The following is a 12132-nucleotide window of genomic DNA, read 5'->3' as shown; positions in this document are numbered from 1 at the left end:
AAAACATCCACTGACGGTCTTCACAATGGTTACATTGTAGCTAACACTTGTCCTGTATGTGTTAAACTATTAGCGACGACCAAAAGGGGTGCGTGCCCCTACTTTCCTCTCCTCCAACCATCGGGTCGCTATCTTCCATGACGTGTATTGCCACTCCTCCTAAGGCAACAAACGCAAAACCTGTGGACAACAGTAACGAGGCTAACCAGCTGGAGGGATCCAACTCCGACGGAGTCCTTAGTATCGCAGAAAGGGGGAACGGAGAGTCTGCCAGGGCTTTTCTAACACCGAACGACCCACGGAGCAAGAACCCGCTTATTCAATTAAGCTAATATAAAACTACACCGATAATAAGGTAAGTGAAATGACTTGTAAGTGAATATATTTGCCAGCCTATGTTAGTCACTGTCATTTAGCTGACTAACAGTTGTTTACTGTGAGTGTGAAAGGATATCGAAAATGTATTAGCTAGCTAACGTTAAAACCAGCTAGTTTTTAGTTAAGGTAAAATGTCTTAACTATACAGGTATAAGCAATTGTTATCCAGTTTAATGTATGGTGAATTATTAAGGGCAAACGGCTGGCAACCTAACGTCGTTAGCTAGATAACTTACTGTTTTTGTTCACGAAGTGAAAATGGCTAGTTAGCGTCCCGTATATCTAGTTTTTTCCACGGGGGGGTCAGAACAGTTTCACCGCGGAAAACAACAGTTAGGGAACATTGGAGTTACTGTAACCACGACAGAACCGGCTAACGTTAACTACCTGAACCGGCAACCATCAGAGTTCGATCAGCGTGGTCGATGATGGTTGACGAGAGGGATGTGCGGATCGTCTCGAGGCAACCTCGAATATTTTATATGGTTAACGTAGCTAGCAAACGTCTGTCGAAGTGGGCATCCATTTTTATTTAACCTACGTTAGATGTAGGTAACTAGTTATTGGTGTACCGAAAGTATTTGTTCATCTTGAACTGCCAAAACAGGAAGAGTGGCAGGAACAAAGACATGACAAAGTGCTAACGTTAGCTAGCTAGTAAGATATAGTGGTGGTTTGCGAAGAACCACATTTCGCTAGCTAACGTTGGATATATTGTTAAATCATATATTATTGATCATTGAGTAGTTAGCTACTGCAATATGATCATGTCATGTATAGTTAGGAAGCAACGCCGTAGCTTTATTGCTATATCTAGTACAGTGCGTTAGCTACCTAACGTTTGCCATTCCGACATCTAGCTAACGTTAGCTAGCATGACTCAGTGGATTTACAGAGCAGTCGAGGCCTCCACTGGCTGCAATGTCTGAATCGTTGGCCTGAGCTTTCGTTCCAGCTTGTTCGCCAGTCTGTTTGGGTGGATTTATTATGTTGAGATACATTATGGGTTTATTGTCTATATAACGTTGTCAGTTGGCTAACGTTATTTCGATATAAAGTAAACTTGTCCTTGGACCCTAACGTGGGGGGATGGTGGTCGTGGCAGTAGGCAGGCAGCACATATTCCTTCATGTTGATTTTCATGTAATATATTATTTATAGCTAAACATCATAGGACTGTTGGTTTATCAGTTAGCTAGCAACACACACTTCCTATCAATGCAAGACATATGGATGTGGCTTTGCAAATTGTAGGTATGTAGCTAACCAACTCCACGATTTACAATGGAGTTGAGCGACATTCTATCAAACGACTGATTTTCAGCGCACAGAATAACACCCAATTATTCCGTGTTCGTGACGCCGATGAGCTTCAGGTCTGGAGTTGGATGACCGTTCAAAAGTTTTTCCCCAGTTGTTTTGAACGCGGTATTATACAGAATGTGGGTTATTTTTGTGACGTCGGATCTCCAGTCCGCCCACACTATTGTATAGTTTAGTTTAATCGGCTGGTAATGTAGCTAAAGATTGTAATCTATTGCTCAGTCAAACTTTAAGCGCCCTACATTCGTTCCTGTATAAATAAACAACCAATGCACAGCCTTGCTGTGCCAGCCGGCTTTTTGTGATGTAACCAAACCTTAGTGGGGCTTCCAGGGTTGCCTAAAAATAGTCAGCCGAGCTGTTAGCTAGCGAGGTTGTTTGAGATCAGTGTGTCAACCTTGCTTGTAACAGGCGAAAGTGAATACCCCTGTCCATGTGAGTCAGTGTGGTGGGAGTTAGAGGACTCTAGATGGATAAAACCTGTTTTGGCATTGCCATTGAGGGCTTCCACACAATTTTAAAGTAGCCAACTGGGTGGGCCTTCCTATGGGTGAAGAGGGATTACAGGATTCCACATGGGTCATCAGGAGTGCAGTCAAGGAATTATACTTGTGAGCAAACATTCCATTACTATAGGTGGCAGTCAATTGCCAACCTTTTGCTTTATACCTGTTCAAACACTCTAGCTGGCAGTGTGAACCCTTTCAGTTTGTTTGCCAACTAAGAAGTAGTAGAAAGAAAATTGACTTCTTCAATCTGGAGATGGCCTCAATGTCACTGCCTGTGTGCTCAGACGCCACAATGTGACATGTACTCACACCCCTGGACTTTTTCCACATTTTGTGGTTACAGCCTGAATTTAAAATGTCACACACTACCCCATAATATAAAAGTGGATTTTTTTTTATAGATGTTTGAATGAAAAGCTGACACTTTGAGTAAGCATTCAACGTCTTTTATTGCCAGCCTAAATAAGTTGTTTGCTTAAGTCACAAGTTGCATGGACTGACTCTGTGCAATAACTGTTTAATATGATTTATAAATGACTACCACATCTCTGTACCCCACACATACAATTATCTGTAAGGTACCTCCAGTTGACCAGTGAATTTCAGATTCAACCACAATGACCAAGGGAGGTTTTCCAATGGCTTGCAAAATGTGGAGAATTGAATTTTTTTTGTCTTGAATATGAAGCGAGTACCACTCATAGTATTTTCAAGCATGGTGGAGGCCGCATCATGTTATGGCTATGCTTGTCATCAGCATGGACAACATTTCAGCAGGACAATAACCTAAAACACAAGGCAAATATACACAGGAGTTGCTTACCAAAATGATATTGAACGTTCCTGAATGGCCTAGTTAGTGTTAGCTAAAATCTACTTGAAAATATATGGCAACACTTAAAAATGGCAGTCTGGCAGGGCATAAAATGAACACATGCCAAATGAGAGTAGATTTAGGTATTGGAGGCTACGGATGCTTATTTTACCAGCCACATTGGCAGGTGGTCAATTTGCAGAGCTCTAATGCGAGCATTACATGTGCGAATAGAGAGTTGAGTATGAGTAAGTGCGAGTTGAGATTTCTATTAGAAAAATGCTGCAGTGGCTGTTTTCAAAGTACAGTTTGTCAACGTGTTTTAGAACACGTTGAATAAGTAGGTGTCACCCTTTGACTGGTACTGTATTTTGAAGGGGTTACAGAGATGACAAGCAGGCGCTTTAGAGTTGTTTGATCAGTCTGGTGAGGTACAACACAAACTACAGCTTAGCAATGACAATGACTAATTCATTGAGGAACGTATGTGTTTAATCAGGCTGTTTGTGAGCGCTGGACTGAAAAGACAGACATTTATGAGATGTTGAAAGATCTGTCACAAAGGGTGATATGCCTCATTTAAATGTTCAGAGAACTTGTGTAACAGCATTATTGTAAGAGGGCGAGCGCAAATAATTGCTTAAACCAAAGTATTCTAAAGAGCTACCATGTGTAACGTTAACAGACACCTATCATCTTAGTGTTGGTTTGATGCCAATGACAGATTGTGCCCATTACCGATACCAATTAAGATATTTAAAAACCTGTCATGGAATTTGTTGATGCATAGTTTCAATGGGGCCCACCCTGCAACACTTTTAATTGGTGTAGGTAATACTTTATTTTTGTACTATTTTCGTTGAACGTGTAGACAAGTAACACCACTGTTACACTAAATGTTTGAATCAACTTCGTTTCTACATCATTCTATTACAACAAAAATCTATGATACGAAAATTATTGGATTTGCATCAATGTAAGGGAATTTTGTGACATGACATAATAAAGGAATTTGAATGTGACAAGCAAAGAATTTGCCCTTTAAGAAACTTGCCAGATCATTTTCCATTAATGGATGTCGATTTACTAACTCGCTTGATTGTTGTGATTAATCAATAAGGCACAAGGAGGTATGGTATATTGCCAATATACCTCGGTTAACCTTTTGCGACTAGCAATCCCGGCTCCGGGAGCGTAATCATAGCCTCAAACAAATTAGCATAACGCAGCGGACATAAATACCCCCTAAACTTTTCCTATTCATGAAAATCGCAAATTAAATGAAATAAATATATTCAAACAAGCTTAGCCTTTTGTTAATCACACTGTCATCTCAGATTTTCAAAATATGCGTTACAGCCAATGCTAGACAAGCGTTTGTGTAAGTTTATCATGGCATAATGCTATGCTAGGCTCTGCTGGCAGCAGGCAACATTTTCACAAAAATAAGAAAAGCAACCAAATTAAATAATTTACCTTTGAAGAACTTCAGATATTTTCACTCAGGACACTCCCAGTTAGATAGCAAATGTTCCTTTTTTCAAAAATATTATTTTTTGTAGGCGAAATAGCTCCTAATAGTTCATCATGCTTGGCTGAGAAATTGTCCGGAAAATGCTACCACTACAACGCCAAACTTTTTTCCAAATTAGCTCCATAATATCAACAGAAAAACGGCAAATGTTGTTTAGGATCAATCCTCAAGGTGTTTTTAACATAGAGATAGATAGAGATAGAGATATATATATATATATATCTCTATCTCTATCTCCGTCAAGGCAATTGGTTTCTCATAAGAAGCGATTGGAAAAATGGCTACCTCAGTATTTTACGCAAGATTTTCTGCGGGAGACACCATGTGACCACTTGCTAAATATGGTCCCTTACGGCTATTCTTCAACGGAAATGCGTAAAAAGACATCACAATGCTGTAGACACCTTGGGGAATACGTAGAAAATGTAATATCATTCATAGCTCGTTCACAGCCATATAAGGAGTCATTGGCATGAGGCGGTTTTAAAAAATGCGGCACTTCCTGATTAAATTTTTATCTGGGTTTCGCCTGTAACATCAGTTCTGTTGCACTCACAGACTATCTTTGCAGTTTTGGAAACGTCAGTGTTTTCTATCCAAAGCTGTCAATTATATGCCTAGTCCAGCATCTTTTATAAAAAACATTTTTTTTAATAAAATATCACCCGCCAAGTCGCAATGAGTTTTTAAGGACGGTTCTTAAGCGCAACGTAGAGTGCCTGGATACAGCCATTTAGCTTTGTTATACTGGCAATATACCACAAAACCCCAGGGTGCCTTATTGCTATTATGAACTGGTTACCAACAGTAATAAGTGCTGTTTTGATATACCTGTGGTATATGGTCTGATGTGCCACTGTTTTCAGCCAATCTGCATTCAGGGCTCAAACCAGGTTTATATTTGTATATAAATCCCCTTTGAGCATGTGCATAACTATAGATAAATCTGTCAGGGGTTTGAGATATGAAAGTTGGACAGAGGATCTCAATCTCTGAGCAAGAAACATTTGGATGAACATAAACTAATGTTAGGCTATTTTCTGGCAATTGTTCTCTTATGCGCTAGGTGTTAAGACTAAACTGTTATAAATGGCTCCATTTGCGAGATTTACTTGTTATTTCAATAGGCGTAGGACACAGACTAAAATCTGGGTTTATGATTCTAATTAAATGCCATAGTTTGGTTAGATAACGTCAGGTAGCCTATAGGCCCACATCTCATTTCAGTCTACAGTAGCCTAGACTAGATGTAAACTGAACGATTTAGCAGCTTACTTAGTTAAAATGAACAGACTAACTCAATATGTTTGTCAACAGCCAAGGTTCTGTAGCCTAGTCTGACTACTGTTACCATCAACCTAATGCGTTCATAAGATCACCAGGCTACAACAACAATAAACTGAATTATTTATATACCAATTTATTAAATTGTTTTGCCAGCTCCAGGTAGGCTATACAGGTGTCAGAAAGAGACTCCAGTGGTATTGTAATTTCAACGGTGTATACGTTAATGGGCTACCTGATGGCTAACAGAGACAAATATGTAATTATCCACATTTAGCCCCCCCCCCCCACCCCCCAATAAAAAGAGAACCATGCGGGGTAGTTCCACAACTTCCATTTCAGATTTTCACTCCACTTGGCAACCTCCAAGAATTGAGCATGCATAAATCACTGCGCTTGACAGCAGTCAACATTAGAATGCATTTTAAACCTCCTCTGGGTGGATTTATGTCATGTGCCCAAAATCGTTTTCCAGTGCTTTGTCCCCATTATTTCTTGATGTGCATCAGTTCTAGAGTTTAAAAAAAAAAATGTTTTCTGTAAAAAGGGTTGGAAATAGGTGTCTCCGTAATGACAATCTAAATAGCCTACCCACAACTGGTAAAAAGATGTCACAATGTGTGTGTGTGTGCTGCTGCTCTCTTCTCCTCTCGCTCACGTGATTCAGCCAATAACTGTAGTGGTCTTTCAACCCACATGCACCCCTCTGACCCTCCCCACCACTCACTCAGGAACTACCTGACAGTCTGGAGCAGGTCACAGTGAAATGTATATATTTTAAGAGAAATGCCACGGTGGCTGCGGTGCAACTTAGAAATAGCCCAAAACCTACAACCCATGACCAATAGATTTTTGTCCACGACATACTATTCAAAGGAGCCCGATTTGGCAGGAATACCGCGAACATGGCCACACACACGTGGCTTTACTCGCCAGATAGCCTAGTGGTTAGAGCATTGGACCAGAGAACCAAACCTTCTTTTTTTTTTTTTTTCGTGTCAAAGAATTCCCTCACAGCCCTAATAATTACCAGTTGGGGGTCCGTTCGAGTAGATTTTTCCCAGTCGTATGTGGTAAACAGATATTGTGTCCCATTATTGTGTCTGAACACACCAGCAGCACCGTTGAAAACATATCAATTTTGAAGTAAACAAACTGAAAGGGTGCATACTGTCATCCTAGTGTGTTGTTTAAACTGGTATGAAACCAATGATGGCGATTTACTGCCTCCTACACTTATTGAATGTTTGCGCACAAGTATAATTGTCTGATTCCTCCTGATGACCCACTCTGACCTTGATATACAGGGTGAGTGAGATCATTCAGGTTCAACTGTTGAAGTGGCAGTTCTTTTAGAATGGTGGCAAGCAGTTCAAGGCCACAGATGCCAGGACAGCCCAACAAGATTAAAATGCTGGAATATAATATTGCTTCTTTGTTAAGGGTTCATTTTCTTCTATTGGTACTGAATGTTGTCTGATGCGTGGCTGGACCAATACTGTAAACAGCTTTGTCTCACTAACAATTGATTATGTTTAGACATTTGGCAAATGATAGGCTAATAACTGTACTAGAATCATATTAGAAGGGGCTCGCCGTATGTCATAAGCCCCCCCATAAGAGAACCATTGTTTGCCTGTTTTTGACACATGAAATTCTGCCTGGCTGTTTGTAGCCCACACGTCTCACTCTCTAATGAGCATGTCTGTTTAATTCTGTCCAGGGCAATTTACCCAGCAGAGATGGCACAGGAGACCAATCAGAGTCAAGCGCCCATGCTTTGTGCTACCGGCTGTGGTTTCTTTGGAAACCCCAGGACCAGTGGCATGTGCTCTGTCTGCTATAAGGACCACCTGACCAGACAGAACAATGGAGGAGTGAGCCCCCTGAGTGCAATGGGTAAGATCTGCCATTCCTCCATAAGCTGTTAATCGTTTTTGTTCATTTTTATCCGAGAAGTAGATGCCTTAAGACTCAGGTTTGCGGTCATGACCTTTTCTCCTAGTAAATCCAATAATTTGTACCATTTAGGTGGCAGTGTCTCCAGTAGCCCCACAATGGAGGCCTCTGCCATCCAGAGAATTGAGGCCACATTGAATAATGCTGCGGCGGCGGCTGCTGCTGAAGCTGATGCGGAAGCTGCCAGGTGAGTGTCAGTTGCTACTTAGAAATGACCGTGGAAACAATTCTTTAAGACCAATCCACACCAAATGACTGTCGCTTATCTTGCACCACGTTTGTTATCATTACATCAATGAGATGGCTAGTGTGCAGTGGATGATTTGGAGTAAAACTTTGTTGCTTCTCTTTCTCTCACTGTAGTGGGGCAGCAGCTGCTCTTCCTGTTACCCAACAGATGACCGAGATGAGCATTTCCTGTGAGGAGGAAGGAGCATCGCCTAAAGCAGAGCTTGCAGAACCTGGTGGGTGTCTGACTCATATGGGTGTTCAGAGCCTCATGGGGGGGGAGCACACACTTGTGAGTTGTTACACGCCTGTGATGGGAGGTGGTTGTGAATATTCTCTGGGGCTGTTTTGAGGTGTAATTTTGCGTTCCCCTATTTTTCAAGTGGTCACTCAGCCCATCGCCTCCGCTTCCCCTCCCAGTGCTGCCGGGAGTGACGAATCCAAATTACCTGAACCTGCCAAACCGAAGAAGAACAGGTGCTTCATGTGCCGCAAGAAGGTTGGCCTTACAGGTGAGGACAAACATTCCATTACTGCTTATTCAGTCAGTTACACCTCAAGAAGGCTGTGGCTTATGTGCTTCTATGATTTGAGTGTGATACACTGTACAAAGTTGGTATGAGCCAGGTCTATTAGTGTGACTCACTGTACCCTTTTTAATCTGCCAGGTTTTGACTGCCGCTGTGGGAACCTGTTCTGTGGACTCCACCGTTACTCAGACAAGCACAACTGCCCATACGACTACAAAGCAGAGGCCGCCGCCAAGATCCGCAAGGAGAACCCTGTGGTGGTGGCCGATAAGATCCAGAGAATATAAGACCTTTTCTCACTTTGACCTTGAACACTGAGTGATTGGATTAAAAAAAGGACTCGTGCTGACCTGCGTTCTAAAGGACTAGTTTTTTAAATTACAGTATGGGGGGGGTCCAGTTTCCTGCAATGCATGAACGATCACATTTTTTATTTTGTTTTCTGTTGGCGTCTGTGCTTATGATTAAAGAAAAAAGAGAAAGATCAAAAAATGTTTTTTTAGAATACTACAGACTAGAAATGTTGCTTTTCCGGTGATGCCTGGACCTGGCTTAATTCTCACTGTTTATGGGGGAGTCTGATTGTTGTCAAGTAGGTGAGCCGATGTGTTAACTACTTTTGTGACTGGCTATCTGTGTGTTGAGATTTTTCTGAGGATAGCGGGGGACACTAGCCTATGAGACTGTTACAGCCCCGACCGGATCACTCCCGCAGTGGCAGGTCACAGCTGGCTTGTGTTGGGAATAGCTGTTTTTGCTCAACTTCTCATAACGTGTCATGGTGTCCTCCATGGAGTCTGTTTTATATGTACTACCAGACATGTTTGTTTCTGTGCTGCATGGGGCCTCAGTTCAGGGGAGGTCCTCAAGCACATTTCCCTATTGTGAGATAAGATGTGAAGTAGTGACATAAAAAAAGCTTGATTTATTAGTCAACTAAAGAACATCTTGGAGGAGCTTATGAAGTTATCATCCAGTAGGCATGGTGAAAGCAACCAGACCCCTGACACTTGGGCGATGGCTGGATGGATGTGTTCTATTCCAACCTTATTGGCTCTCATCAGAGATGCATCTGAATCAAACCGAATATCATTGTGTCATAAAGACTGCTCCACTGGTTCATTCATCTGGCAATGTGTGCTGCACTAAAAAAAAACATTGCTTAGGTTTACTTGTATCTGTTAAAGATTATTTCCTAAAGAAGTATTTAGGTTTGATGCTGTGATGCTCATTTGCAGGGGATACTTGGCGCTGCCTCTGACCGGGTGGATGGGAAATTGGAGGAAGACTTCCTGCAATGAGATCGAGGTCAGGTCATTTGACCTCACTCATCCAGCCACTCGGGTCATGTGACAGTGTTGATGCCCATTCTGTGTTCTTTTTTTCTCCCTTCTCGTGTCCATGTTTTTATGAGGATATGGAGTGTTTTGCATGGGTTGTTGTATCAATGACAAAAAGCCTAAATGAACCAGATTGCTGAGGTTGGAAGGGTTAGGTCCACTAATCTTTTGAATGTTTCATTTCCGTTTTGTTCATTTTATTATTCTTTTTAATGTATGTGTGCTGATATGTTTGATATATTGTGGAGTGCGTGTCACATGCTATGTATTAAACACAAGTGTAGTGCAGTAGACTTGGATGGATGGTGGATGAGTATTGTGTATGTTTGTATGTATGCAAGTAAGTGCTTGTGTTCCTCAGTAGTCAGAACTGGTCCAGTGGACTCACTCTTGATTTAGATTCTTTTAGTTTTTCTGTTTTATTTGGTCCTGCTGTTCACGCTGTAGGGCTGTGAGATTTCACTTTAATATCTATGTTTTAATATTTTTAACCCTTTATTTTTTAGTTATGCAAGTTTGTACAAACCATTATTTATGTACTGCGCATTTAATCTTGTTACACAACATTACTGCAAAATTGTATCATGTAAATAAAATGATGTACAGAGATATAGAATCATGTAACCCGTGGCCATGTTATTTAACGTTGATGCTATCAGCTAATTTAGTCTGTTCACGTTGAAGCTTTTAACATGTTGCAACAGTGAAGATGATGCATTTACCAAGGTCTCTAAGACTCCAATGTCTTTGCCAGTACCAGTACGTAATTGCAATGGCTTGCTACACGGCCCATGGTATTTTACTATGCAGAGGGGCAAACCCCGATAGTGTCATTTTTTTCCCCTCCTGCTATGATAACTGTGGAGGTGCTGCTTTTTTAAGTCTGTATTTGAATTTATTAAGGATCCCCATTTGCTGCTGCTTCTTATCAATATCTCTCACAAAGATAAGTAGTGATACTGTCAACCTCTCCAGCTTCGAGCTTGAGATATTGACATGCATGTTATTGATGTTGGCTCTGTGTACATCAGAGATGGGCACTAGTCTTTGAGGTAGAGTCCAAGTCAATTTTCAAGTCCCTTTTGGCAATGGCTTTCTGCCTGATGTGGGTTAGGTCTTGTAAATTATTTGAAGACTCCCTTGTTCATTAGTCCATACTTGTATGAAAGGAAGCACATCAGGCGCTATTTAAATCAAAATACATTTCCTTTTAAAATGTAGACAGTTTACATTAATAAAAGTAATTGTACTGGATATGAAAAAAAGCAAACAACATTTTAAAGTGTATGGTATTTTGTGGAAGACTATATTTCACTTCTGTCACACAAACTGAAAATCTGTAGGTGAGGGAAGACATATGACAAGTATGAATCTAAACCAAAATGACTGACAACTGTTCAATAACTGCACTACTAAAGTGTCCTATATATCAAACTTAATGACCTTTATCCCTCAAATATACTTACTGACCTGGACACTTAACAGGAATACAATTTCCTGTAACAAGAAACAATTTATGTCCTGTACCCTAAGATGGAGAACATGTCTTGCAGACCGGTTACTTTTCAGAAAGATCAAGTTTGTCAGTGTTCTTGCACTGAGCCTGGCACGATGAGGGCACATGAGGCCCCCATGACTACTCTCCACTGGGGCAGTGGTGGCAGACACAGCATAGTGGGCAGAAACATTTGATAAATATTCTTTCCTTTTTAATAATGCCTCCTAGACCAGTCCAATAACCTATTTTTAAAATTAACACTTAATAGTTCTTTATGCTCTTTAAGTTTACTAAGACGGTTCATTAGGTCAACAGTCAATGTGAAACCATGTCCACTTAAAAAACTAACAGAAATGTCCAACATTCTTTTTTGGAAGAATTTCATGAATTTAAAGTTAGTTGCCAAACACTGTCATAATTATATAATTTACAGCATATTATTTAAATATGGCACGATTTCACATACTATGATAAACGATAGCTAACGTTTGCTTGTCTTAACAAGCTTAACTTAAGATAAACGATAGCTTTTGCTTGTGTTTTAATGTTCCGATCTATAGCAATAGCATACACAATGTCCGCTCAATCAAATAAGGACAAAGTGTAAATATGAGTAACCATTATCCCTCCATTGAAATAGATACGTCCTTGTCTGCATATTTTTTGCAGAACACAGATGTTCTAGAACGCTTTTCAGTCCTCTGTATTAAATTACGTTCTCCGTGTTACAATTCT

The 12132-nt window shown here is 40.7% G+C and overlaps 1 protein-coding gene across 1 annotated transcript; it reads left to right on the top strand.

The window, feature by feature from the left end:
• Window positions 1-196: 196 nt before the first annotated feature.
• On the top strand, window positions 197-10515 carry LOC135544496 (AN1-type zinc finger protein 5-like). The gene is made up of 6 exons (XM_064972151.1): window positions 197-355; window positions 7566-7741; window positions 7874-7988; window positions 8165-8265; window positions 8413-8541; window positions 8698-10515. The coding sequence occupies exons 2-6, from the start codon at window positions 7585-7587 to the stop codon at window positions 8844-8846; spliced, it is 651 nt and encodes a 216-aa protein (XP_064828223.1). The 5' UTR covers window positions 197-355; window positions 7566-7584; the 3' UTR covers window positions 8847-10515.
• The last annotated feature ends 1617 nt before the right edge of the window (window positions 10516-12132 follow it).

Source organism: Oncorhynchus masou, chromosome 8, assembly GCF_036934945.1.
Source record: "Oncorhynchus masou masou isolate Uvic2021 chromosome 8, UVic_Omas_1.1, whole genome shotgun sequence".
Classification (NCBI taxonomy): domain Eukaryota; kingdom Metazoa; phylum Chordata; class Actinopteri; order Salmoniformes; family Salmonidae; genus Oncorhynchus; species Oncorhynchus masou.
The sequence above is the reverse complement of the archived record's forward strand: the minus strand, read 5'-3'. Positions and strand labels throughout refer to the sequence as shown.